Genomic DNA, 27,484 nt, shown 5'->3' with positions numbered 1-27,484 from the left:
CGGGGAGCCACAGCACACAATCTGCGAACCATAATCTTGTTATATTTTTCATCTTAGTACTAATATCATTTGATATCATAGCTTACAAGCATTCTTCAGCTCCCGGGGGCTATGTCCACTGAAACGTAAGCCCTGGACGGCAGGGCCTCTGTCTTCATGCTCTTTCCCAGGGACCCGGAGCAGTACCTGGCTTACAGCAAGTACTCGACGTGCTAAATGCGTGCAAGTATCAGGACACTTATACTGAAGCCTAGTGGCACCATTATCCTCCTATATGACATGCTCCTTCTTCCCTTTGGGTCTTAGTTTCTTCATCTTCAAAGTAGAGACTTCAGTATAAATATCTCATGGGCTTTACGACGAGCAAAGGCAAATTAAGGACTAAGGACCAGAGCTCTATCCCTGCATCAGTGCTAAGGATTTTGTTTGGTGGGGAGCGGGGTGGTGGGGGCAGTTCCTACTAACAGCCAGATCAAAAGGATGTCTCCTGGGGACAGGTGTCTGTCCCTGTCTGTCCTCGAGTGGATGGGAAAACCACCCTGCAGACCCACATCACCACGTCTCTGCCTCAGGACCCAGTCCAGCTGGGACTAGAACATCTTCATTCCTTGCTCTGGGCATGGAAACTTTTAAGGTATGACATAGGGGATTTCCAGCCACAGGGCAGTCTTCTCGGAATCTCTTCTCCCCTGAATGTAGCACGGAAGCTGGCTGCCAACAGCTCTTTACCAAATTTACCATCACCCCATGGTTTCGTCCTGACCACAGCTTCCTGTCCTTCCTCCTCTCCTGCTTCCCTGATCCCGCTCTCCCCTTTGCCAGCCTCAGACCCACTTTCCTTCATCACCCAAGCTAACAGGTAACATTGGGTTTTCCCTTTCTTCCCATGTTCGTCCACCAAGTCCTATAAATCCTCTCTCCCACATGCTTTCACCCTAACCCTCTTCCCTGTCCCCACTGCCATGCCTGAGGTTAGGCTCTATTTCTGGAAAGCACATTTCGTGATCTCCCTGCCTCCCTGATCTTCCCCTCCAGGCCCTTCTGCCACCATCTAGAAGGAAACACAAATCTGAGCACGTCATTCCTGAGCTTCAAATCCCACGATAGCTTCTATCAACCCATGAAAGAACCTGCTCCAAACCTGAGTATCACACACAAGGACCTGGATAATTAGCCCAGACTCCCTTCCCAGCCCCATCTCTCGCCTCCCCTCTGACCCAGTCACAGCAAAAACGATTTCTCTCTTTAGACGCGGCCTCCTCACTGCCCCACACACCCTGACCCTAAGCACCCCTCAATCCCACCTTCATGTGGTGAACTGCCGTCATCCCAGCAGACTCCGCTCAGGATTCACCTCCTTTAAAAGGTCTCCTGGGGCCCTCTTTTCACACACCCAGAGCTTGCTTCTGTCAAGGCATTTATCATATGGGAACCGTAACTGTGTTTAACTCTCTTTTTGTCTTTCTTCTTTAGCTAGACTGCAAGCTTCTTGGGAGCAGGGGCTGATGCTTTTTTTTCTCTGTGGCCCTCCACTTACCGCAATTTACACAACACATCAGACAGCCAGTAGACACACACTGAACAAACAACCACAGGGCAGAGATCAGGCTCAGTGTCATTGCTGGGCGCTTTCTAGATGGCCTTTCACACCTGCAAGTGAAACTACGTCCCTGTAAGAGCCTACCTCGTAAGCTGGTCAACCATACAACAGCTTGGTCTGGATGTCTAGAACTGCACAAGTGTTTTGTGCTTCTTGCAAATTCTGTGCACTGCACTGTACAGCTTAGAGAAGCAAAACCCCTGTCTCATGCCTGGCTAAATAGACAACACTGCCCCGGGAGACTCCTTCCTTAACCTAAGCAGCAGGAGAGCCTAAGACAGATCCAGCAATTCCTGATCTGAAACCTTGAGGCCAAGTGTACTTTGGAATTCAGAATTGGGGGGTGGGAGGGATTTCAGAAAGCTTACCTATGCTGTCTGTAATACAACACCCCCAGCAGAGTCTGAGGTGACACCAAGGAATCAAATACTTTAATATTTCCACAGGAGTAGTAATATGTGGTGGGATAAATAAAGCCTATAAATAGCCTCATGTCAGTTCAAGTGAGTCTTACTGCCAAACTGAGCTTGGGCCAAACTTACAAAAAAAAATTTTTTTCAGTCTTGAGAGCTTTTAGGACTTCAGAATTGCTGATGAGGAATTGAAGATGACAGTTGGGCAGCCCGGGAGGCTCAGCGGTTTAGCACCGCCTTCAGCCCAGAGCGTGACCCCAGAGACCCAGGATCGAGTCCCACAGGATCGAGTCCCACATCGGGTTCCCTGTGAGGAGCCTACTTCTCCCTCTGCCTATGTCTCTGCCTCTCTTTCTCTCTGTGTCTCTCATGAATAATAAATAAAATATTTAAAAAAAAAAAAAAAAGATGATGACAGTTAAGGGCATGGCCTGACACGGCAACATATCAGAAAGGACTACAGCACGTGTCTGGGTACATATATAGCATATTTATAAATACACCTACGTACGTTTTTTAAAAATATTTTTATTTATTGATTTATTCATGAGAGACACAGAGAAAGAGGCAGAGACACACAGGCAGAGGGAGAAGCAGTTTCTCCATGGGGAGCTCGACAGGGGGCTCGATCCCAGGACCTCGGGATCACGCCCTGAGCCGAAGGCAGATGCTCAACCACTTAGCCACCCAGGCGCCCCACTTACGTCAATTTTATAGACACACTCGTAGACTCATTGCAAAGTCTGGAAGGGGAGAAACCAAAAGGTCAACAGTGGTCACTGCTCCGTGGGAGGGCTTCTTTTGCTTTTTGCTTATAGGCACTTTCAAAGTTAGCTACGATGTGTATTTTATTTGGATACATCTATCACAGGCTTCGAAATCAAAGACCCAGGTTCCATTTTTGACTCTGCTACTCACTAGTTCTATGACTTTGGGCAAGTTTCCTAACTTCTCTAAGCTTGGGCTCCTCCAGAGATAACAGTGTATCTGCCTTATATGGTTGCTATCTTCTTTTCCTATGGTGAACTGGAGCCTCTCCCTCACTGCAAGGCCAAAAGGTGAGACTTGCTGAAGGCCCAGATCTACAAAACAAAGACAGGAGGCTGGCTCTCATCTTGTAACCAGGCCTATCACTGACTTGGGGTTGGGGCTTTTTTCTCAAACATGACCTCACACAAGGAAAAAAAAAAAAAAAGTAAATTCAAACCCAAATCCAAGTCCCCTACTTCTTTGAAGAATTGTCCGAGAGGCAGCAACATTCTTTCTTTCCCTTTTTCCAGCAACATTATTTCTTAATTCAGTTGCTCCCTCTGTCCTCTCTTGCTCCATTTTCCCTGCAGGTCCCCTAGTTGTCTGTAGGTACTCCCCAAGATCTAGACCAGTGCTGTCCAACAACTTTCTGTAGTCACTGGCCACACTGAAATGCTTGAAGTGTTTCTTGAGCGAACCAGAACCTGGATTTTTAGAATTTTATTTACCTGAATTCAATGTAAACAGCCACGTGCAGTTACCACAGTGAGCAGTGCAGATCTAGGCCGTGCCCCCTCTCTCCTACGAGAATCATCGGTCATCACAGTCCGCTCCAAACGGAGCTGGCCATCCCTGCCTGGGCTCAGTCCTGCCACTGCCTACTACCTACATTTCCACCAGATATTCTGTGTTTATCCGTTCCAGGTAAAGCTGTGGTTTGACTTCTGGGCCCTCTCCCTGAGCTCTCCCTTTGTCACCTGCACCCACCGGCAGATAAGACTAGATGGCAAAACATGCCATCTGCTCACCCCTCTTGCTGGGCCCCCAGAGCCACAGGCCATCATCTCCTCACTTGTCACCACAAGAATCTCGGGCTATGGGATCCTCCCACTTCTCTGTCCCCAACTCTGTCTCTGGACATGGTCAGACCGAGCTCTGATTTCCTCCTTCCCCTAAACCTCTCAGCATTGCACTGCTGCCTGCAGGTTAAGATGCAAACTGGTCAAACTGGCAGATGAGGCCCTTTGCAAACTGGCCCTCCTCACCCAGTTCACGCCTTCACCACCTAAAAACAGCCCAATCAAAACAGACAGCTTCACAGTGACACATGTGTGTGTGCCACCCTCACTAGTGCCTCCAGGGGAAGCCCCTCCTACTCGCCGGCCTCCTCCTCTGCAAAGCCCAGGCTCTTCTCCTATGCCCTGGTTCATGAAGCCCCGCTACCACTGCCCCACTAGTCCTCGGTCGTCATTTCTCTGACTTCTGAAGGCCTTCTTGTCCTTATCACTTGTGCGGCACTTTAAGAGAAATCAGAATGTTTTGGGAAAGAAGCCTTGGGCTTTGGAATAAAATAGGCCTGGCTCTTTTACTGGCTCCATTCTTTACCTAGTATGAAACCTCAAGCAAATTACTTCATTTGTTTCCTCATTTGTAAAATGCGGATACCACCACCAAACTTACAGAGAAGCCAAAAGAATAACCAAATGAAATCTAAATGGGTCAAGAGCCCAACACAATGCCTGGTACACAGGACATGTGGAAGGACCTGTTAGTTCTTCGGCCTCCACTGCGTCTTCCCTCAGCTCTCACACTCCGAACCCCCACTGCTTGGATTATAAAGATCTGCCATTTATCAAGTACCCTCCAGTCACTAGGGATTCTCCTAGGTGCTGCCTGTGTTATTTCTGAATATTGGCTTCATTTTCTAAATAAGGACACTGAGGCCCGCAGCAGAGAGCAGACCTGCATGGAGCCACAGCCAGTACACGGCCCAAGTGACATTAAAACCCAAATCTGCTTGACTCCACTCCACAGTCTCTCTCCTCTGAAGCTGGAGCACAACATCTTCAATGAAGCTATCAACTCATCGTGGGTAAGTTCTCTATAAGTCTGGGTTTGGGTAACAAAGCAAAAGTACTGCCATGGTGTCCGCAGGGTGTGTGGCTGTGTGGCTGTCATTGCTGGGTGGAAAGCACGTCCTGCCCTGGCTGAGCATCTACTAGACAGGTCTAGGAGGACTTTCTCTACCTTCTTAGCCACTGGCCTTTGCATTCCATTTCCAGCACACTGGAAGAACCAGCAAAACGAAGCGAGCAAAATACCTGATGGTTCAAACTGGCAGCAGCGAGTGAGTTGGTTCAATGCTTCTCAGTGACACTGTGCTGTGCACACAGAGGGGGCCACGCCAGAGGCTCTTGCAGCCCAAGACTGGGCAACACACATACCAGCAAGGTATATACTCAATTCACGGGGAGATAAACAGACTCAGATCCAACTACCCAGAATCCAAGTCCTAGGCTGTGTAAATGACGGCAGTGATACTACTACCACCATGAATCATATGAATAGCAAATACTGAAGGCTTACTACATGCCAGGCATGGTTTTATAACACTCCACATTTACTTAATCTCCACAACTACTCCATCAGGTAAGTGCTATTATCTGCACTTTACAGACCAGAAGATAAATACAAAGAGGTTAAGTAACTTGCCCAAGAACACGCAGATAATAAATGGCACAGCCAAGACTCAAACCCAAGGAATCTATGTCCAGAGTTTGTGCTCTTAACCAGCAAACTATATTAACTATCAGGAAAATGTGAAGTTCAGAAAGCATTTCTGGCAGAAGAAACAATTTCAGTGCAAAGACATGGCACTACGGTATCCTCAGAAAAAAGGAATAGTAAGTAGCATAAACAAGTAGAAAGGAAAAGTTTTGTTTGCGAAGCATTAGGGGATGCGAAAGGATCAGGGCTCAAGCATTAGATTCAGACAACTTGGGTTCTATTCTCAACTGTCACTGACCAGTGAGTGATCACAGGCATGTGACCTATTCTGAGCCTCAATCTCTCCGTCTGAGAAATGGACATCCTCTTACAGAACTTTTATGGCACAGTGTGAGCCCCACAACCCATAGTTAATAAATGGTAACTGCTAATAATAGTAATAGTTTACAGTAACACTTTTTATTTAAAAAAATTTATTTTAGGGGCAGCCCCGGTGGCTCAGTGGTTTAGTGCCTCCTTCAGTCCAGGGCATGATCCTGGAGACCCGGGATCGAGTCCCATGTCAGGCTCCCTGCATGGAGCCCACTCCTTCCTCTGCCTGTGTCTCTGCCTCTCTCTCTCTCTCTCTCTCTCTCTCATGAATGAATAAATAAAATCTTTAAAAAAAATTTATTTTAAAGGATTTGTTATGGGCCAGCCCGGGTGGCTCAGCAGTTTAGCGCTGCCTTCAGTCCAGGGCCTGATCCTGGAGACCTGGGATCGAATCCCATGTCAGGCTCCCTGCATGGAGCCTGCTTCTCCCTCTGCCTGTGTTTCTGCCTCTCTCTCTCCCTCTCTCTTTCTGTGTTTCTCATGAATAAATGAATAAAATCTTTAAAAAATAAAAAATAAAAAAAATAAAGGATTTGTTATAGAACACCTGGGTGGCTCAGTGGTTGAGCATCTACCTTCTGCTCAGGTCGTGATCCAGGGGTCCTGGGATCAAGTCCTGCATCAGGCTCCCCACAGGGAGCCTGCTTCTCCTTCTGGCTCTCTCTGTGTCTCTCATGAATAAACAAAATTGTTTTAAAAAAGGATTTGTTAGTAATACATAAAGAGTGATAATAATATGGCCAAAATGTAAGACTTTGAATGCCATAAAGAGTTTGGATTTTACACTATGATAAAGGGGGGCTAGGGGCACCTGGCTGGGTCACTTGGAAAAGCAGGCAACTCTTGATCTTAGGGTCATGAGTTTGAACCCCATGATGGGCATGGAGTCTATTAAAAAAAAAAAAAAAAAAAGGCGGGGGGAGCTAAGTAAATAGAGCACAATGCAGGCAACTCTGGAGAGAAGCCCAAAACACAGGGCACCTAGCATTATGAACAATGGAAAGAATCAATTTTTCCTATTTCAGCTTGGCCACCACCCAAACAGCTCTGTTCCTTTCTTAAAACCACTTCACAGCAACAGGTTGTAGTGGTGACAGGCTCTTGGATTGAGGACTTGGTTTCTTCCCTCCGCGCTCTCCCTTCACTAGACCTTCTGTGAACTGTCTGTGGTCTGGTGATAACGCTGAAAGAGAAGTGTGCAAGAGCAAACCAGGAAGGGAGGGGAGAGGAATTCACAGCATACTCAAAGAGGAAGGGGGCAGGAGCTGTTCACATGGCTGAGGTCTTCAGGGGATGAACTGCATGAGCCTCTACAGCTCAAAGCCACAGACATGTTTTCAGTACCTACTGATGTGCAAGGCATTCAGGCTGGCATTTGGGGGTTGGGGGGAGAGAGGATGCAAAAATGCTAACAGCAGCAAGTTCAAGCTTGTAAAAATGTAGCTGAATGAGCAGTCGACAAAGATGAAAAAGCAAAGGGCTTTATCCAAAAATTACAAGCAGTCAAGTGTGAAGTAAGAGGAAATGAAGGTGAGTTGGGGCAGATAAGACTAGAAAAGATAAAAGAGGGCTGAAGCCAGGCTGTGCAGCACTTGAACTGCCATGCAAAAGAATCGGGAACTTAATTCTGTGGACACCGGGGAGTGGTAGACATTCAAGTTCACATACAAAACAGCAGGGTGTGATAAAAGTCAGAGTCTAAGGAGATGCCTAGAGAGAGGGAGCTTTAAGGTTAGGAAGGCTTATAAGGAAGCCACTGGGTTCACTCTTAGCTAAGAGGCTACTTATATGAACTTTGGGACTTTAAAAAATTTTTTTTCATTGTCCAAAATTTTTTAAATTGCAGAAAATGTACAGAATGTGGTTATTAGGAGAGGAGAGGGAAGAGTCCAGGATAAGCGAGGTTTTCAGTGACTGTATTAACAGAAACTGGAGGGAGGGTGGAAGGAAGATGATGAACAGTTACCTGGAAGAAACTGGTCAGGGATAGGCCCCGAAGAGGAGGACCAGTTTCTAAGCCCTGGGGAGGGGGCATACACAATTCCGGAATGCATTTCCCACAAGAAAGCACCTCTAGGGATCCCTAAGTGGCTCAGGGGTTTAGCGCCTGCCCTTCGGCCCAGGGCGTGATCCTAGAGACCCAGGATCGAATCCCACGTTGGGCTCCCTGAATGGCATGAAGCCTGCTTCTCCCTCTGCCTGTGTCTCTGCCTCTCTTTGTGTGTCTCTCATGAGTAAATAAATAAAATCTTCAAAAAAGAAAAAAAAAAAAGAAAGCACCTCTAAATAATTCAGAGGTTCTTTCTCCCCCTCCTCCCCTGCCCCTCCCCTCAAATGAAATGAATCTTTGAAAGCAAATAAATAAAGGGGCGCCTGAGCGGCTCAGTTGGTTAAGCATCTGACTTTGGCTCAGTCACGATCTCGGGGTCCTGGAGATGGAGCTCAGTGGGAAGTCTGCTTCTTCCTCTCCCTCAAAAATCTTTAAATAGGGCAGCCCGGGTGGCTCAGTGGTTCAGCGCAGCCTTCAGCCCAAGGCTTCACCCCGGGGCTTCAGCCTGGATCGAGTCCCACGTCGGGCTCCCTGCATGGAGCCTGCTTCTCCCTCTGCCTGTGTCTCTGCCTCTCTCTGCGTGTGTCTCTCGTGAATAAATAAATAAATAATCTTTAAAAAAAAAAAAAACTTTAAATAAACACACAAATAAATAATTCAGAGGTGACCTGTTAGGAGGCAAACATTCACTCCTGTTGTATACATGGAGAAGAGGAAAAAGGCACATCTCATATTGTACCAAGCTGCAATAAGGAAAATAAAAATAAAAACATTGAGGTCACTTAGCTACACACTATGCAAACCCTCATCACTCATCAGTGTCAACTTGCCCAGGCATCATCAGTGGTAAAGTCTACAAATCTGTTACAGTATATTTTTTAAAATTTTTTTACAGTATATTTTAAGCAGCAAAGCAAACATGCAAGTCCGTGAGCTTCTATGTTCCAACACTGTCTTCCCTCTAATAAATATTGATGCCTCTCTTCCTGAACCTTCCGTCCCTAAGGATTTTTCTGTGCAGAGCTCTACTTCTAAATGAATGTTTGTAGGTCACCTCTCCTGCTCTGGACTCCTACTGTAGAATTCCAACACAAACTAGTCTTGGGGGGGGGGGGGTGCTCTCCTGTTCTAGAAACAAACACAAGTTAAATGGGACAAAGAGGGAAAATGGAGAAGGGAACAACAAAAGGAGGAAGAAAAGGGAGCACAGTTCTCTTTTGTTTAAAGAAACAAAGTGATTCAAACTCATTTGCTTAAGAGCCTCCAGAGCTTCCCATAAAGGTAGAGAGAGGGAGAGGATGGGCCATATTCCTACCTGCAGGATAACCATCTAGAATTCCTTTTTCTCCATGCTACAAGACTATGTTGGTCACACATATCTTACTTCTTGAAAGAGAGAGAGAAGGACTGACCATCCCAGGGGCTATTTTTCCTACATTCTCTCTGGCTTCTACCCTGGTGATCTAGGTTACCCTTTAGGCTGCCCTGAGATATAAATAGCATTCATTTCCTTTCTCAGGCCTGACAGACTTTAATGCTTTGTTTCCTGGGTCCAGGGGGAAAAAAAATACTCACAGCACATCTCATTTGAAATTTGAGTTACTACAAAGCTGCCTCACTTTGAATCAACCGTGGAAATAAGAAAGCCACTTCAAAAGACCAAAAATTTGTTTGTTATCACCACTTTGTTAAATCAGCCCCGAAGAGCCCCAATGGGACTTCTGAGTAGTTCTTTCCCTTTCTAGTGCATACCTCAGAATCTTCCAGAACACAGCTCTGGGCCTTTGCCTGCGCCCAGGATGAAATGCAGGTGAGTTATACACAAGGACAGGGGTGAGTAAGGAGGCCTATGCAGGATCCCCCGAGGGGCTTTCTGGATAAGATCACCTTCACTTGCTGGACAGGAATAAGGAGGCATTTGTCCTTATTTCTTTTCAAAGAAAGAAAAAGCTTCATAGAGAAGTACAAATAAGAAGCAGAAAAGCCGCCCACCTGCAATAGCTACTTGTCTGAGACCAGTGCAATGTCTGAGCCGGAGAACCCAAGAGAATCAGACAAACAGGCTGCCACTCCGCCAGCAGCCTGTCTCTTTTCAACATCACAACGTAACTCCAAGACACCAAGCTGGACCCAAACATGTGGACTCCAATCTACAGTCCCTACCAAACTTGGCCTGACAGCCCTGAATTCAGCAGAGGCAAATCAAAGCATTTGGGCATGCTTTGTTGGACATCTCAACAAAGTGAGATCTTTCCTTTCTCTACCAAGACAAAGGCAAGGAGTGAAGGCCAGATTCGCCTTGCCCCCAAAATACTAGGCCTTTGAGGTGCTCTTACCCCCGAGACCACCGTCCTGCTGGGCTGACCCTACACTCTCTGGCCTCTACTTGCAGACTGTCAGACCCCCCCTCTGTTAGATTGTCAGCTCCTTAAGGGAGGAGCCTTGTTTCTCCTGAGTGGCATTTTAAAGCAGCCTTCTGCCTCTGGGTTGGTTCCTCAGGCTATCAGGAAGTGGGTATTGTGATCATAAGCATATAGGAAGAACTAAATCCACTACCTGTTTCCCTTGGGGCCTGGACTATCCAACACACCCAAAGGAGGCCCAAAGAGTGATTCTCCTCGAAGGCCACAGTAACTTTGGAAACAGAGGTGAGAGGCAGCACTGGGGGCTCGGTGCCATCTCTTGGCAATTTTAACAAGAGCATCTTAGCAATTAATGCCGTAACCCCACTTACTGTAGGTAATATGATGGGGCCAAATGGGTTTAAACTAAAAATAAAACCAAAACCTTGACAACAATTCCTCACTAACATGTGACTAGGTTTTGGTTTTGGAAAGAAAAGGAAAGATTCGGAGATGCCTGCGCATGTATCACCCTGGGGCAGATAACTAAGTGGCTTCAGAGCTGTCCTGACTTCTCTGGAAGCCCTCGCTCCACTTAAGGAATGAAGCACTCCAGCACGCCGGCTCTGGCCTGCTGGCCCAGGAAACACAACCCACCTCTTTCATTGCCACTGGGCCTGTTCTCAGTCATGGGCTCTCACCTGTCCCAGCACCACAGCCCAGGACGTCATGGGGACTGAAGCAACAGCTGTCTCAAGATCAGTACTTCAAGTTAGCTGAGATAAGCCCAAGAAAGATGCAAACTATCAGCACCGCCAGGCGCTTCAATTGCATCTTGTGGCAGCTGCAACGAAGGAAAAGCATAAGCCCCGAGGAAGTCCTTCGCTCACCCAATTTCCTCTCATTTTACAAACTTCGTGCAACACGCTATCCCCCTCCCTTGCCCCAGCCCCTCATAGTTTCCAAGCCTTATAAGAGCAAGTGGAGGGCTGGCCCACACACTTACGCAGCTACTTGAGACTCTTCATCTCTCGCAGATGGCTGAGAAAAGGGGGCGCGCGTGGGTACCAGCGGTCATGCCAAAGCTCGCACGTAACTGGAGCCGCATGGGCACACCCAGGGGAAAGCATACCAGAGAGTCCTTGCAGAAAATCCAGGAGCTGGACAGAAAATACAGGTCTGCAGGTCCTCTCAGAGCACCAGACTGACGCAAACTTCAGCCCTGGGCCTCTCGCTTTCCAAAAGACAAACCTCCTGGCTCAACAATTGGCCTTTTGTGCTGCACATTACCCATTAAGGGCTCGGCGGTGTGTGTGTGGGGGGGGGGGGGGGGGGGGGTAGGGGGCGGGGGGGGCGGGGAGTAGTCCTTTTCACCTGTAACAAAGTGGACAGGGATGTCCTTTTCACCTGTGACCTCACCCCGGCCTCCGGCCCCAAAGCGGACAGGGATCTTGCAGGCTCCAGCTCTGTGCGCAGCCTCTCTAGCACGCGGGCCGAGGACCCACAGGAGGGCGAGGCAGCGCCAACACACGCAGCACTCCCCGCCCAAGGAAGGCTCTGTCGTGGCGAGCACCGCCCCCAACACAAGCCAAGCACGGAGGGGCGGGATGGGGAAACTGAGGCTCAGAGAGGCGCACTGACCGGCCCCGGGGCACACAGCGGTCGGGCAGGGACGCACGAGGCCCGGGCGCCGGATCCGCCGGGCCCTCCGCGCGGCCCCTCCGACCGAGAGCATCCCCACGGAACTTCAGCCCCAGGTGCCCGCCTCCGGAGGGCCAGGTCCTCGGTCTTTGCCCCGGGCATCGCCGGCCACACCGCAGCCGGCGCCCCCCGCCCGCTCCCCCGCTCCGCGGCCTGGGTCCGCCGCTGCCCCCGCCCTAGAGCCCCGGCCCAGCCGCCCACAGCCCGCCGCAGACCTGCACAGTCGCGCTCCCGAGAGCCGGCGGCGGCGGACATTTCCCTGCCTGCTCCTCGGAGCTCTTCATCCCGCCGCCCGCGCCGCCCCGCATCGCCCCGCCCCGCCCCCAGGGCGCCCCGCCCCCGCGCGCCACCTCCGCCAATCGGGGGCCGAGCCTCTCCGTGGCCCCGCCCCTAAACAGACATGAGCCCGCCCCCGCGGCCGCGCCTCCTCCAATCGCCACCGCCCTTTTCGAGACGGATACCTGCCTCCGCCAATGCCGGAGCGCCGCGGCCCGGTCTCCGGGGCCGCGTCCCAACCGAGTGGCTGCGGCTGCTCGGGCTCCGGCCCGGTGCACCTGTACCGAGAGAGCCACAGGAACTCGGGATCCGGGGTCGCGGGGTCGAAACCTGCGGTGCGAGCAGAGAGGGAATGCTGAGCCGCGCCGTAAGGAGCCGGTTCCACCCCTGCCTGTCTGCAGGCGGGTGAGCACATCGCTCAGCCTCCCGGGAGAGCCTCAAAGCCTGTGGCCCTGCGCCCTGGGCGCGCTTGACATTCAAATGCAAAAATAAATGTGCAAATAATAAAATATTTAAAAATAATAAAATAAAATAAAATAAAATAAAATAAAATAAAATAAAATAAAATAAAAATAAATAAAATATAAAATAAAATAATAAAATAAAATGCAAACAAGAGCCAGACCCGCGCCACTCCTCCGTGGTAACTATGTGCCAAGGTCTGTACTTCATATTTGCCTGACTCCTGAATGCTCACAACGAACTTTTTTTTTTAAATCCTTTTTTTTTTTTTTTTTTATTTATGATAGACAGAGAGAGACAGACAGACAGAGAGAGAAGCAGGCTCCATGCCAGGAGCCCGATGTGGGACTCGATCCCGGGTCTCCAGGATCGCACCCTGGGCCAAAGGCAGGCACCAAACCGCTGAGCCACCCAGGGATCCCCCACAACGAATTTTAAGAGCTAGGGAACTATCATCCTATGGCAGCAGGGTGAGAAGCAGGGTGCAAGCTCAGATAGCTGTCCGTACTAGGGAGTGCGCTGGGTGCTTTCATTGCCCATAATCTCCATCAGCAACTTGTAAACCACTCCGAATAAACACACACTCTAAAAGCACTGTGCTTGCTATGAGATATGCCTTCAACACAAGTCCTCTGGTTACTTCTTAACCAGATTGCCACTCCTTCCTAGAAATTCTTTCTTCTTTTTTTAAGATTTATTGACTTATTCAGGAGAGAGACAGAAACACAGGCAGAGGGAGAAGCAGGGTCCCTGCAAGGGGCCTGATGTGGGGACTCAATCCTGGAACTCCAGGATCACTCCCTGAGCTGAACGCAGACGCTCAACCACTAAGCCACCCAAGCATCCCTCCTTCCTAGAAATTCTTGATTGGTTGTGCCTCTCCCTCAAATCCAGGTCTGTCTGAGCCCCAAATGATTTTGGTCTCCTATGCCATCTTGACCGAACTGAACTGGATTCACAAGGGCATCCTAAATGAAGAAATTTGGGTTCCAGGCCCTGGTGTGGCTTCACTGAACACAGCTTTTAAGTTCTTTCCAGCATTAACATACTGTTAACCCATTCTGGGCCTCATCTGATCCTCATAAAACTCTTGAAGGAGTAGGAAGGCAGGTTCATATCCCCATGGTACAAATGATAAAGCCAAGGCCTAAAGAAATAAAATATATTGTTCACATTTACAACTAGGAAGTGGCGGAGCTGGGATCTGAACTGAAGCCTCTGGGCCCCATGGGCAGGAGTTAGAACCTGGGGTTCAGGGGGATCCCTGGGTGGCTCAGCGGTTTGGAGCCTGCCTTCAGCCCAGGGCCTGATCCTGGAGACCCGGGATCGAGTCCCACATTGGGCTCCCGGCATGGGGACTGCTTCTCTCTCTGCCTCTCTCTGTCTCTCTCTCTCTCTCTATGTCTATCATGAATGAATAAATAAATCCTAAAAAAAAAAAAAAAAAAAAAAAAAAGAACCTGGGGTTCCAAACCTCCATATTACGTCAATTGATGAATGACCTTGGGTAAGTTACTCACCTTATGTCAGTTTGCTCATCTATAAAACAGGGTATCTACTCTTTAGTATTGCTCAAAAGACAGAACAGGAGAACATGGTTGGTGTGCACTGTCTAGATGTCTAGAAAAATGTCTGGGATATAGTATGTGCTCATTTCAGGTTAGCTACTTCTTTTCTCTAACTGGGATCTCTTGACCAAGGTACTTCTACTATTACTTTTGTGCTGCACATTATCCACCAAGGACTGGGTGGAGAAAACCTATTTCCTTTCACCTTTCACCTCATCCTGGACTCCAGACCCTTTATCTGTAAAGTGCAAGGGTTGGGCTGGTAGACAGACACCAAGAGCCTTCAGCAGTGAGAGTCCCCTCTTACCCGGGCCCCTCCCTGAGAAAGTCCATATCATGACAACTGCTCACTGCAGGTCCCTGCAGGTCATCCCAAGTGTGGGCCCCAGAAGGCAGAGCAGGGAAGACGACCAATAGACACATACTTAAGCCTAAAAGAGGGAATTCACCTTGACTCCCCTGTCTCCATCCTCATAGCCAGGCACCAAGCTCTGTTCTTCCGTTCAACACATATCCATAAAGTACCTACTAAGTGCCAGGCACTGTTCTAACCACTGGGGTTAAGTTGCGACACAACCCAGGCTCGCTGCCCCTGTGGCACCTTCATTCTCTTCAGTTGGATCTCTCCAGTATACTCTCTCCTCCCCATCCCCACCACCAGGCCCTAGCCTGAGCCTCAGGTTTTTATTTTATTTTATTTTATTTTATTTTATTTTAGGGATGTCTGGGTGGCTCAGTGGTTGAGAATCTGCCTTCAGTTCAAGGTGTGACCCTGGAGTCCCGGGGTCGAGTCCCACATCGGGCTCCCTGCATGGAGCCTGCTTCTCCCTCTGCCTGTGTCTCTGCCTCTCTCTCTTTCTCTGTGTGTGTCTTTCATGAATAAATAAATAATAGTAAAAAAAAATCTTTAAAAAAAGATTCATTTATTTTACTCTGCCTCTCTCTGTGTCTTTCATGAATAAATAAATAATAGTAAAAAAATCTTTAAAAAAAGATTCATTTATTTTAGAGAGGAGAGGAGGGACAGAGAAAGAGGGGGAATCTTTTCTTTTTAAGATTTTATTTATTTATCAGAGAGAGAGAGAGCAAGAACAGGGGGAGGGGCAGAGGAGGGAGAAGCAAACCCTCCACCAAGCAGGGGGCCTGACACAAGGCTCGATCAAGGAGCCCAAGATCATGATCTGAGCTGAAGGCTGACAATTAACCTCCTGAGCCACCCAGACTCTGAACTGAGCATGGAGCCTGACCTGGGGCTCGATCCTATGACCCTGAGACCATGACCTGAGCCAAAACCTAGGGTCAGACGCTTAACTGACTGAGCCAACAGGCGCCCATCCAAGCCTGTTTTTAGGCCTGAACCCTTGCAATACACTTCCGTTGACTTCCTCCCTCTAGCCTCTCCCCTTTGGCACCAGTTGCCAGAGGAACTTTTCCTACATGCAAATCCTACCTTGTCATTCCTCTGTTTAAAACTCCTACAGCTCCCCACAAGCTGTAGGGCAAAGTCCAAGGTCTTGGTTGGTTGTTTAAAACCCTTCCTGAGCTGTCTGCTGGCCTCTCTGGCTCAGCTCTCTCCATACCCTCCTACCCCATGTTCAATCCCACCCGACAACCTGCTCTTCCCTCCAACAGCCTTTTCCCCCTTGTTGCCTGCCCGGAAAAAACCTCATTCATCTTTCAGCTCTCCGCTTACATATCACCTCCTCCATGAAGTCTTAATTTGCTGAGCCCTCTCTATGGGATAGGGTGGCATGAGCTTGGGAAGCCCTTGTAGAATATTCTAAAACACAAGAGCTCCAGGGGCCTGGGCGGCTCAGCGGGTTAAGCCTCTGACTTGGGCTCAGGTCCCAACCTCAGGGTCGTGGGCTCGAGCCCCGTCATCAGGCTCCGTGCTCATCAGGGAGTCGGCTCATCCCTCTCCCTCTGGCCCTCCCCTCCCTGTACCCCTGGCTTGTATTCTCTCTGCATCTCTCTCTCTCTCAAATAAATAAATAATGTAAAACAGAGAAGCAAACAAAACCCACAAGAGCTCAAGCTCTGGAGGAAACTCTCCAGCCCTGTCTAATCCTGGCTCCGTGGTTTACCAGCTGGGACCTCAGGCAAGACCCTTACCCTCTCTGAGCCTCAGGTTCCTCATGTTCTGGGAAATGGAGATGTTACAAATGCCTTAGCTTGTAAGGCTGTGGTAAGGAAAATGAGACAAGGTGTGAAAAGTTCCTAGAACGGGGTCGAACACTCGGATGAATGTTAGCTGAGTTATGGACCCTCTTGTACAGAAGGAGGAAACCGTTCCTGAGCTCCTACTGTGTGCTGGGCGTTCTCACACATGTTATCCCATTTAATTCTCACAACTCCACTAGGAACATATTCTTTACATACACAAGCCTACAAACCAAGAATCAGCGAGGTAAGGGGTTTGGCCCAAGTCACACAGAGCTAGGGATGGGCCAAGATAGGGTTCAAAGGCAAGGAGCTATGTAGCTTCAAGGTCCATGCTCTTTGCTGGTTACTCTTACTACCCTTCCTACATCTACTACTAATAATCATAAAATGAGTTATCCTTATTCATTGAAGCTTTGGAGACAAATATCCCCCTGCATGTAGAGTAAACTTTGTGCACCTTAACCAGGCATTCAAGTCTCTGTAATCTTGTTTCTACTTCCTTCCCCAGGTTGCACCCAAAGCCAGTCTCCTTCCTGGCACACTGGGTAAACTAAGTTAGAGCCCCTGGACGTTCAGTCTCTATGGTGAGACCATGATGGAAGGGGAGCGCCCTCACATCCCACCCCATTCCCATGGAGACAAGAGATTGGTTGGAAAAGATTTAACTAATAGTGTTGGGTAAACACCTAAAAGCCCCGCACCTGGTGGCTCGGATTTGCATGTCCTGTGGCTAATCCTCTGTTCTATGCAAACTCTCGCTTACCTGCCTGGCTGAAATCCTGATCTAAACAAATTCTGCCCTGGAAGCCCTGAACCTCTCATGGCTAAGCCAAAGCTAGACTCTTTCCTCGGCTGCAGTGGGAGACAGAGCAGGGTTCAAGGGCAGGAGAGCCCATGTGCCAGGCTTCTCCTGGTTCCAGCTGTGGTTGCCAGAGAGAGGGAAGGTGGGCCTCTAGAAGCTGCTGACCCTGCTCACTTGTAAAACATTCTGCAGCAGAAACACAGCGTCCTGCCCTGTGCAGCCCGGCCCAGTAACCAGGAGGACAAAGAGGGCTCTGCGGGGACTTAAAACTCCAGTCTGGAAAAGGGAACCCACAAATGCAAATACATGATTGGCTCGTGGCCTGAGGGCACTGTGGCCTCAAGCCAGCTGCTGAGAGAGGGCACAGAAACCGGGAGCGTGAGGCCAAAGGGTGGAAAGTCAGCAGTAGGTCAGTGCCCAGCCAACGCCCCCACCCCACCCCACAGAGCCTGGGGTCTCACCCACCTGGACAGGCCCTGGCAACTTCATGGAGGAACATCCTGGTGTGTGAACCGAAGGGAAGCTGCAATACGAGGCTGAGCTCCGCTGTGTCCAGTTGGACGGTCACATCCGAGCCTGCACAGAGGAGGTGGGAATTGAGCCCCTGGCCTCCAGAACCCCAGAATGGACAGTCAGCAGCCCAAGATCCCAAAGCTCCCTGGGCCTTTTCGCAGTTTCACCAAAGGCAGCTCCTGGGCTGTAAGGAAATCTCTGCACCGGGAGCTCCAAATTCCCATCGTCCTGGCTCCACGGAGGAGGCGGCCCAGGGCTCTACTAGTCAGGAAGGCTCGCCACGGGAGTGCTAGACAGATGGGCTGGAAGAGGGGTTCTCTGACCTGCAGTGTCTCTCCCCGAGTGGAAGGAAATCACATGGAGGCAGACAAGAGGAGATGTCTGTCCATCCATCTCCCCGATGGGGCCGGGCACGAGCTGGGGCCCCGGAATACCATGGGGCAAAGACAAGGGGCACAGCCTGTCCCCGGGGAGCCACACGGTGGATGGTGCTGCTCACGTAGCACAACCTCAGCATCCTGCAGGCTCACAGTGAACACCCACAGATGTGCTGAGCTGGTGGGTGAAGTAGGGGCAATCTGGCACAGGGATCAAGAGCCTGAGTTCCAGAGACCGGATTCTGGGTTCGAAGCCTGGTTCTGCTGCTTCCTAAGTTAACTTAATTTCTCTGGGCCTCAGTTGCCTCGACCATAAAATAGGGATGAGAACAGTGATCACCTCACCGAGCTGGGCCCAAAGCAGCCAATGATGTATGTAAAGCTCTTCGTACAGTGATTAAATATTCATTTCTGTTGTTACTACTACTACTACTACTACTACTACTACTACTACAGTCTAGCAGAGAAGACAAGCATTAAATAGATCACCACAAATCATTAAATCGACGTGAGTGACAGAGACCTGGCGAGGATGAGAAAAAGGAACGTGGATCAGTGAGAGGCTCAGACAATTGCAGGGAGTTGAACAAAAGCTTCCTGGAAGAAGTAAAGTGTGAACCGAAGCTCTGAAGGATGGGTTGGCTCAGGGAAAAGAGGTGTGGGGGCTTTCAGGAAGAGGGAACAGCACGTGCAGGGGTTTGGTGGTGGGAACATGTCATGTTTGAGGTGAGGGAAGCAATCCAGAGGATTCTAAGCACAGCAAGGAGAATGATGGAACCGGGGCCAGAGAGGTTGGCGGGCCTGGTCCCGTAGTATCATCGTTCCTGCCACACCAAATGGTGTGAAGTAGGAGAGCGCTCCTACTTCACACCATTCTTCTGTCTGCGGGTCCCTAACCCCCTGCCCCAACTGGGACTGGCGCTGAAAGGACCACTCACCAAGAATGTACAGTTCACCGTCTGGGGACACTGTGGGGAGGGAAATGAAAAGGCCATTAGCCATTGAGCACCCTAGCCCCTGCAAAGGCAACATGCCCTGGGGACCCAGAGGAGAGGGACTCATACCACCCAGCCCCGTGGCACCTTCTTCCAGCGTAAAATCCCGCGAGACAGGCACTATCTGGTCCAAAGAGACATCGTCCCCCGTAATGGCCATCCTCCGGTGCGTGTACAGGAAGAGACTAAGGGCAGGAAGCAGCAGTGAAGACGGGGCCCCCTGGCCCGTCGTGGAGGCCTTGGGTGCTCATGTTCCATCCTTGGCCCCTAGGGTCCTTCTGGTGGTACCTGGCTATGCACAATCGTCATGCCCTCTCTGTCCATGGTGCCCATCAGAGACTGCAAGTCTACAGATGGGTCATGGAAGCTGAACTTGTCCCATTTTGGGGTGCGCCTGCTTTGCTACTGAAACATGTGCATGATCAATCCCTTGTGTGTGACAGCAGCAGCACAACCTCAGCCACTCCCTTCCCTCTCTGACCACAGTTTTGCTATCTGTGAAGTGAGGGTGGTAGATTAGAAAATGTCTAATGACCCTCCCTCCCAGCTCCGAGATCATGAGGCCCAATTTCTGTCTCTGAGAACTTGGACAAGTGGTTTTCATCCTCACTCTGCTTCGGTGTAATACGTAGGCATTACTAACAACATTTATCGGGTACTTTTTTTTTTAAGATTTTATTCATTTATTTGATATATATATAGAGAGAGAGCACAAGCAGGGGGAGAGGCCGGCAGAGGGAGAGGGGGAAGCAGACTCCCCACTGATGAGGGAGCCCGATGTGGGGCTCAGTCCCAGGCCCCCGGGATCATGACCTGAGCCGAAGGGAGACACTTAACCAACTGGGCCACGCAGGCACCCCTACTGGGTACTTTCTATGTCCTTCACAGCGTTTACAAGTAATAACACCCTCTAACCTTGAATCTGGACAAATTGAAGTACAGAGGAGTAAAACAGCTCGTTCAAGATCATGTGGTTAAGGGGGTGCCTGGGTGGCTCAGTCAGTGAAGCATTGGACTCTTGATTTTGTCTTAGGTCATGATCTCCATGCCGTGGAGCCTGCTTCAGATTCTCTCTCTCCCTCTGCCCCTTCCCCTTGCTCGCTCTCATGCTCTCTCCCTAAAAACAAAACAAAACAAAACAAAAAAACATGTGGCTCAGAAGTAATAAAACCTGGATTTGAACCCAGGCAGACAGGCCACCTGATTCAAGATCTAGACAAAGACATTGGGCAGCCCGAGTGGCTCAGCAGTGTACCACCACCTTCAGCCCAGGGCCTGATCCTGGAGTCCCGGGATCGAGTCCTGCATTGGGCTCCCTGCGTGGAGCCTGCTTCTCCCTCTGCCTGTGTCTCTGCCTCTCTCTCTCTCTCTCTCTCTGTGTGTCTCTCATGAATAAATAAAATCTTAAAAAAATAAATAAACAAAGACATTAAACCATTGGTGTGTAAGGAGCTTCTTCGTCAGATTTTGAGGATTATATGAGCTAATACACATGAAGGGCTTAGAATATAATGTTCAAAAGATATTAAGTATCTGGGATCCCTGGGTGGCTCAGTGGTTGAGTGTCTGCCTTGGACCCAGGGCGAGATCCCGGGGTCCTGGGATCGAGTCCCACGTCGGGCTCCCTGCATGGAGCCTGCTTCTCCCTCTGCTTGGGTCTCTGCCTCTCTCTGTGTGCATCTCTCATGAATAAATAAAATCTTTTTCTAAATTTATTTATTCATGAGAGACACAGGCAGAGGGAGAAGCAGGCTCCATGCAGGGAGCCTGATATGGGACTAGATCCCGGGTCTCCAGGATCACACCTTGGGCCAAAGGCGGTGCTAAACCACTGAGCCACCGGGGCTGCTCAGTACAATCTTTTACAAAAAATATTAAGTATCATTATTATGCTGAATCTAGAAGACTTAGACTCTGCCCTAGAGGGGCGGCTGATGCCCAGCTGGAGGGTGCAGTGAAGAATAACCCCATGGCCCGACAGGCAAGGACCAATGCCCTCACTCACGCGTGTTCCTGGCCACCGTGTCGGGGGCGGTGGCGCACGAGTCCCAGGAGGCGGCTCTGCCTGCTGTCTCCCTCACACAGCACACCTTGTACCGCCTGCTGCGTATGGTCAAGGAAAACCAAAACAAAACCTGGGGCCAGGCCAGCCCAGCCCACCTCCCTGCCCGTCGGCTGCTCGCCCGCATTCGCCGTGTGACCTTGGGCGGGTCACTTCTCCCCTCTGACTCCCTCTCGTCTGCGAAGTGGGGATGGTAGTGTCCAGCTTCACAGGGGATCCGGAGGACGGTGGAGTGTTTAGAGCAGTGGGCAGAAGCCAATACTGAGCCCGTAAACACGGATTTCCTTCTCTGCCAGTAAACACGGATTTCCTTCTCTGCCATGGGCCCCGAGAGAGGGAGGGGAGCAGAGAGACGCATAGACGCATCCATTCCCCTTCCCAGGGCCCGGGCAGCCACCAGGGCTGGAAGGATATGAGGACGCAGTACTCCCCCTCAGCGAGGGTCTCCTGGATCGCCACCGACTGGTCCATGTGGGTGAAGCTGACGCGCCCTGGGGAGACGGCAGGGAGGAGCCGCGTCGGTGAATGAGTTAGCCAGGAGCTGCCTGAGAGGGTGGAGGGCAGGGGGCAGGGCCCTAGTACCCCGAGAGGCTGCGGAGGCCTCCCGGCCCTCTTCCTCCTCCCTAGATGGGAGGGAGGGGGCCGTCCCTTTGCCCCTTGAGGGATGTACGATGTACCGTACCACCCTTTGGAAGAGCATCGGGCGCTTTCTGAGTGGGGTCCCGTCCATGTAGGGGCCCCCCTCCTGGAGAAGCAGACACGGTCCCGCTTTCCCTGGGATAGGGCTCTGCCTCCCTTGGTGGGGAGCAGTAGCAGTGCTGCTGGCTCCTCTCTGGGAGGTGTCAGTGCTCTGTCTGCACAGGTCTGGGGGGAGACATCCTGTTCTCAGGGAGGGAAGTGTCTCATCCCACACAAGGACCCCAGTTCTGTTCCTCTTTCCTAGGAGACAGGAGACAACACCCCATTGCTCCTTGGCCCCCGCCGCCCAGCAGGCCTCGTTGCATCAGCCACGGGCCGGGGGTGCCCGCTCTTGACAGCAGCAGGACAAGGCTCCCAGCCCTCCGCCCGCCCTCTCCCCTCCCCCCAGCCCCACCCTGGCTTCCCGGCTGCGCACCTGCTGCAGCCCCTGCCGCCGCCGCCGACCTCCTGAGCTGTCACCGCTGGGTAGGGTACGGGACACCCTCGCCCTGGCCGGCTGGGGACTACATTTCCCAGCAGCCCCTGCACCACAGGCTGGCCAGCTAGCCTGCAAGTCCCAGCATGCCCGCACCGATCACACCAATCAGGGGGCGCTGGTGGAGGGTGGGGGGGCCCTTCCCCACCCCCATTAACTCCTTAGGTCCTGGGCGACCCTGGGCTCTCAGTTCCGGGAAGGGTTTCAGGACTGCTCCATCCTCCACCCCGGCTCCCCAGTCCTGGGGCCAGGACGCCCCGCCCGGCGCCCCAAGGTGGACGGCCACGTCTGCCTTAAGGGGAAAAAGAATGCATTTTCGTTTTCTCCTCCATCCCATCCTCAACACCTCCGGTCCCCGCTGGCCCACTCTGGCCTCCCCTGGAGCCCTTCCTCCCCCACAGGACTACCTTAAGGGAGAACAGCACCTTGAAGAACCACCGCCTGGGTTTCCCAGGTGGAGAAACTGAGGATCGGAGAGGTTAAAACCAGGCCGAGGCCCTGCAGCTAGCGGGTGGCAAAACGGGACTCAGCTGCTCCAGCTTCCGAGCACTGACCCCTTGCCACACACCCGCCGCCCTTCCTGCCTTCCCCGGGTGTGTGTGACGTGTGTGTGCACAGGACATGCACCTGATGGGGGCACCTGTCCTGCTCGCTCCTCTGGGAGGGCGGGGGGGCGGGGCCCTTGGCTTTCAAGCCCCCTCCTCTGATTTACCCAGGCATGTGCACTTTCTCCTTTGGGGCCTCCATTTCTGCATCTAAGATAAGGAGTTGGGTCCAGATGGACAAGAGGGGCCCACTGGGATCTGGGAGTCCAGGACCCATCTCTTGCCCTACGGGCTACGTCGCTGTGAGCTGTAAGCTCCCTGAGGACAGCGCTGTGTCTCTTCCACATGGCCCAGCACAGCGTCTGGCACAGGCGACCCTCAGGATGTGTTTACTGAATTAGCGAAGTAATGAATTGACTTCATGAATACACCTTCTCTCAAGCTTTGACCCAAACTAAAGTGTCAGGGCTGGGGAAGGAGTGGCCACTGTGACCTCAAACCCGTGCCACCTTCTGTTACACTAAGCTGGGAGTTGCTGCCCCAAGGGCCAGTCCAGCTCTACATGAGTGAACACCTTCCAGAAACAGGTGGCACCTTCTTCCCCATCTTCCAGAAATCTGCAGCTCAAAGGGAGCTCAAGTTTATTTGAGTTTGGTTTCAGAGTTATGTGGGAAGAGATAAAGGATGGTAGGGTCCCTAGGAAAGCAGGGGAACCCCAATTCCAGCCCCACTTTTAATGACAAAGCCTGGGGAGGAAGGTGTGGGAGAAGTAGACGGGGACAGACTTTGGAGTCCTCCCATTTGATGGGGGTCAGGAGGGAGGTTCTGTTTTTCCAGGCGAACCCCAGCCTCTCCTTGGGATTGGGGCTGAGGCCCTGCCCCCTTGGAGCACACCAAGCTCAGGCCCAGGAGGGAGAAGTGAGGATCCTGGAAGCTGGGCTGTGGACTTGGTAAATGCCTTTCACTAAAGATGCAGCTGCAGGAATCAGAGCTGGGGTGGGGACTGGGGGCTTGCAGGGCCTACAGGGTCTTCTTAGCTGCTGTTCCCCAGCTCTGGGTTCTACTGGGCCCAGCTAGGAGAGTGGGAAGGGAGCTGGGCAGAGTGGCTCCGGCCATAGCCCAGCGCAGGGGGCTCCTAATGAAAATTCCCATCCAGCTGGAGGCAGTTGCCTGAGGCTGAGGCTTGGCAGCGCCCCTGATGGTGACACCTGGGGGTCCCTCCCATGCAGGCCTGGCTGCAGCCCGCAGGATAGCCTGAGCTGGGCCAGTTCAGCTGCAGGAAGAGATGGGAACATTCATACTCTGCTTGTCTCTACCCCTCACTCACCGAGGCAGAAAGTGTTAAGTGGGCCATGGGCTGAGCTAAACCTCCCTGGACCCCCAGCTCCCTCCCCATGAGGTCAGCTGGCCAGTCCCCAGAGAACACACAGGGGGACCAGAAACAAGGAAGCATGTCATGGAGACTTGGAAAATCCCAGCTGTTGCCCTGGGTTTGGTCTAGTGCAGAGCTGAGAGGGTCAAGCATGCTGGCCCCAGGCAGCCTGGCTCCCAGCAGGCCTAGCTCCAGCCAGATTTGGCCGCTGACCTGCTTTGTACGGGCAGGCAGGCAGGAGGAGAACGGCGGGCACTTCGAGGAAGGACAGCATCTCAGTCTTCAGAGCACTCCAAGGGCTCACCTCGCCCAAGCCCAAGCCCTCAGGGCGCATGGTCACAGCTTTCTGCCCTTCGAAGCAGTCACCACGTCGGCAGGAGAAGATGACACAGATTTTCCCCTGCAAGAGAAAGTGGGGGGAAGGCTGAGGGTGGGGGGGACTGTGTTCAGACTGAACGACTGAACAGGGAGTGAATGCTGGCCAGGAGTGAGCCTGGGGCCTCCTGTGTGGGTCCCGGTGGCCCTACCCTAGCCCCTGCGTGCACTCGGTTCGTGTCTGCCTCCCAGAGCCCGCGCATATGAAGGAGACGTGTTTCTCCTGAGGGCTGGCAGGGTGGCGGTCACCAGGAGGGTAGTGGGAAGCAGCTTGTCCTCTGGGATGGTTGGGGCCTAGGCCTGGGAACACAACAGGGCTGCCCAGGGGAGTGCTGCAGGGGGAGTGGGGTGGGATGGGGGTGGTGAGGAACCAAAAAACCAAGAGTAGGGTTCAGAGTTGGTGGTCAGTGGGTGAGCAAGGCTCAGGGCCTGGAGCGGTGGGGTGGGAGTCGGAGCTCCCCGGAGGAGGGGCCCATGCGTGGGCAGGAGGGGGCCGGGCTGGCTGTCGGGCCCAGGCAAGGGCTGGGGGGGCTTGCCTTTCTGCTGTCCTAACGGTGGGCCAAGCCCAGGCTCCCAGTCCCCCCAACTGGCTCGGCTCCCCCTGGCTCAGCCTCTCTCCCACCTGCACCTCACCTGGCGGAGGGGCTCCCGGTGCTCTGCCTCCCGGGAGCACATCTCCCCTTAGCAGGAGAAGCTGGGGCGTATCTGGGGGGCAGGTTTGGACGGGGTGGCTCCATTCCCTTAGGGCGGGAGCGTCAAGAGGCCCCCCTCCCCCGTTCCTGTGCTCTTTGCCTGGACAGGAGCAGGGGCAGTGGACTCCTCACCAAGTTCTGGGCTACCCCAGCAGGAGAGGAGGAGAGGAGGAGACCCCTGCTGGGAGCAACCAGGGTCAAGGAAAGGTCAGGTGAAAGAGGTCATGAGGTCAGGGAAAAGACGGGGTGGTCCCAGGGTCCAGCAAGTGTCAGGAGTTAGGGGTGGTGGCAGGGTCCAGGAGGGGCTGGCGTCCCTGGGCTGAGCGGACAGGGACCTCGGAGCAGAGCAGCCCAGTGGCTACCACTGGCCAGGCCACGGAGGTCTTCTGTCGAGGTGCTGCAGGGGCTAGGGAGGGAAGGACCCAGCGGAGGGCAGTAGGGGCCACTTCTGTCTCTACCTTCACCCCTTCTAATTTCATTTTCCTTTTGTAAATAATCTCTACTCCCGACTTGGGGCTTGAACTCAGGACCTTGAGATCGAGAGCCACATGCTCTAGGTACTGAGCCAGCCAGGCGCCCCTACCTCCACCTCTCCTTACCACCAGGTGTTTCAGCCCTTCTGTGGCTCCCTCCCCTCCAACACCCATCAGCACCTCTCCAAGGGGACCTGTTTCCAAGGGTAAGTAGGTCAAGAGAAGGGCCTAGAGGCTCTGCAGACATCTGTGGCCGAGAGAAAAGAAGGGCCTCCCCACCTAAGCCTCTTTTCCTCCTCCCTGGTTTGGGTAGATGAGGCCGGAGGGGCAGCTCAGGAGTGTGGGGGGGCCAGACGGTCAGCAGAATCAGAAAACTTGGCTGGTTACCTCCTAATCTGCATTACTTCCGGCTCCTTGCCCATCTCCTTTAGTGTGTGAGCCTCTCCATGGCTGGAGAGAATAATCCCAATAGTCCCGTGCCCCCCCTCTCCCAGCTGTAGACCACCTGCACACCTGAAGCCATGGAGAGTGTGCATGTGAGCATGTGTCGGGAGGCAGCCCCCGGAATCAGTAGGTCAGCTTGGGGAATTCCTGCTGACATTGCTCCTGCAGGGCCAAAGGACGTTGGGACTGTAGCCAGAGGGAGAGATTAAAGCCAGTGGCAGCGTGGGCAGATTGAAGGACCTCCATCCTAAGGTCCCCCTGGGATGTGCCTGTTTGTGTAGGTCACACACCTGGCAGGTAGAGGGGCCTCTCAGGAGTGACAGGAGGGAGGGGGCCTGGGTCCTTCTAGAACCCACCTGGATTGGGAGAACTCTGGCTGGCTGGCAGGACAAAGGGTGGTGCACGGGGAGAGGCTACAGGTGCATTCCCACCTTGAGAACTCGGAGGTGAGTCTGCTGGCAGGACCTGAACAATGAGGGGTAGCCACTGTCCCAAGGAGAAGATAAATGATGCGGAGGGAGGAGAAAAATCCCCCATCTGCTCCTCACTCCCCCAACACACTGGTTCCATCGAGGGTACCTTCTACGCGAAGCCTTCTAGCTCAAGTTGACCCCAGGGAGGGGAACAGAAGGAAAGAGTTAGAAAGGGTTGGCCAGTTGGGGCTGGACACAAATCAATGGGCTCTCTTCTTACAGGTGGGACTGAGGAGACTCCCCATTTCTGGGAGCTTCCTCCCCGGATCAGCGTCTGGGTTCCCCAAGACCAGTCTGGAGGCCAAGCCCAGGAGTGACTCCCTGGCAGCTTCCTGCCGGGCCTGCCTTCTCTGATGAGTAGCCTTCCTCCTCGGAGAGGCAGCCGAGTCACCTGTTCTCAGCAGGAAGTGCCCGGGGCTCCACCAAGAGGTGGAGGTTCAGACTCCACGTCTAAGGGAGAGATTCTTAGAAGACTCATGAGCCAAGAATGGGCTTCTGGGCATTCACGAACCCTTAAAATGGGGTGCAGATACATCTATGCACAGGTATTTTCCTGAGGACAAAGTCCACAATTTTTATCTTTTTATTTCCAAAGGAATTTAGGATCCTGGGAAGACTGAGGACTACTGCTGTAAGCCAAGATCTCAAGGAGTCCCCTCTGGGGGAACCGGTCACCAGTCTGCCCCTACCGCCGCCGATGGCCCCTCACCGGTGGGGTTGGCCATAGGGGTTTCTCCCCATCTGGGTTGTTACTGAGCCTCCG

The 27,484-nt window shown here is 52.2% G+C and overlaps 1 protein-coding gene across 1 annotated transcript in view; it reads right to left on the bottom strand.

The window, feature by feature from the left end:
• Positions 1 to 22,415, bottom strand: part of INPP5B (inositol polyphosphate-5-phosphatase B) — a 50,896-nt gene extending 28,481 nt beyond the window's left edge. Inside the window, 9 exon segments of the mRNA XM_072771880.1 lie at positions 12,171 to 12,270; positions 12,273 to 12,370; positions 12,373 to 12,561; positions 17,692 to 17,802; positions 19,055 to 19,084; positions 19,199 to 19,296; positions 21,117 to 21,211; positions 21,588 to 21,718; positions 22,288 to 22,415. Coding sequence (XP_072627981.1) covers positions 12,171 to 12,270; positions 12,273 to 12,370; positions 12,373 to 12,561; positions 17,692 to 17,802; positions 19,055 to 19,084; positions 19,199 to 19,296; positions 21,117 to 21,211; positions 21,588 to 21,644 — 778 coding nt within the window. The 5' untranslated portion in view covers positions 21,645 to 21,718; positions 22,288 to 22,415.
• Between the last annotated feature and the right edge of the window lie 5,069 nt (positions 22,416 to 27,484).

Source organism: Canis lupus, chromosome 13 (assembly GCF_048164855.1).
Source record: "Canis lupus baileyi chromosome 13, mCanLup2.hap1, whole genome shotgun sequence".
NCBI classification, from domain to species: Eukaryota; Metazoa; Chordata; class Mammalia; order Carnivora; family Canidae; genus Canis; species Canis lupus.
Note: the sequence above shows the minus strand (reverse complement) of the source record. Positions and strands in the feature narration are given on the sequence as shown.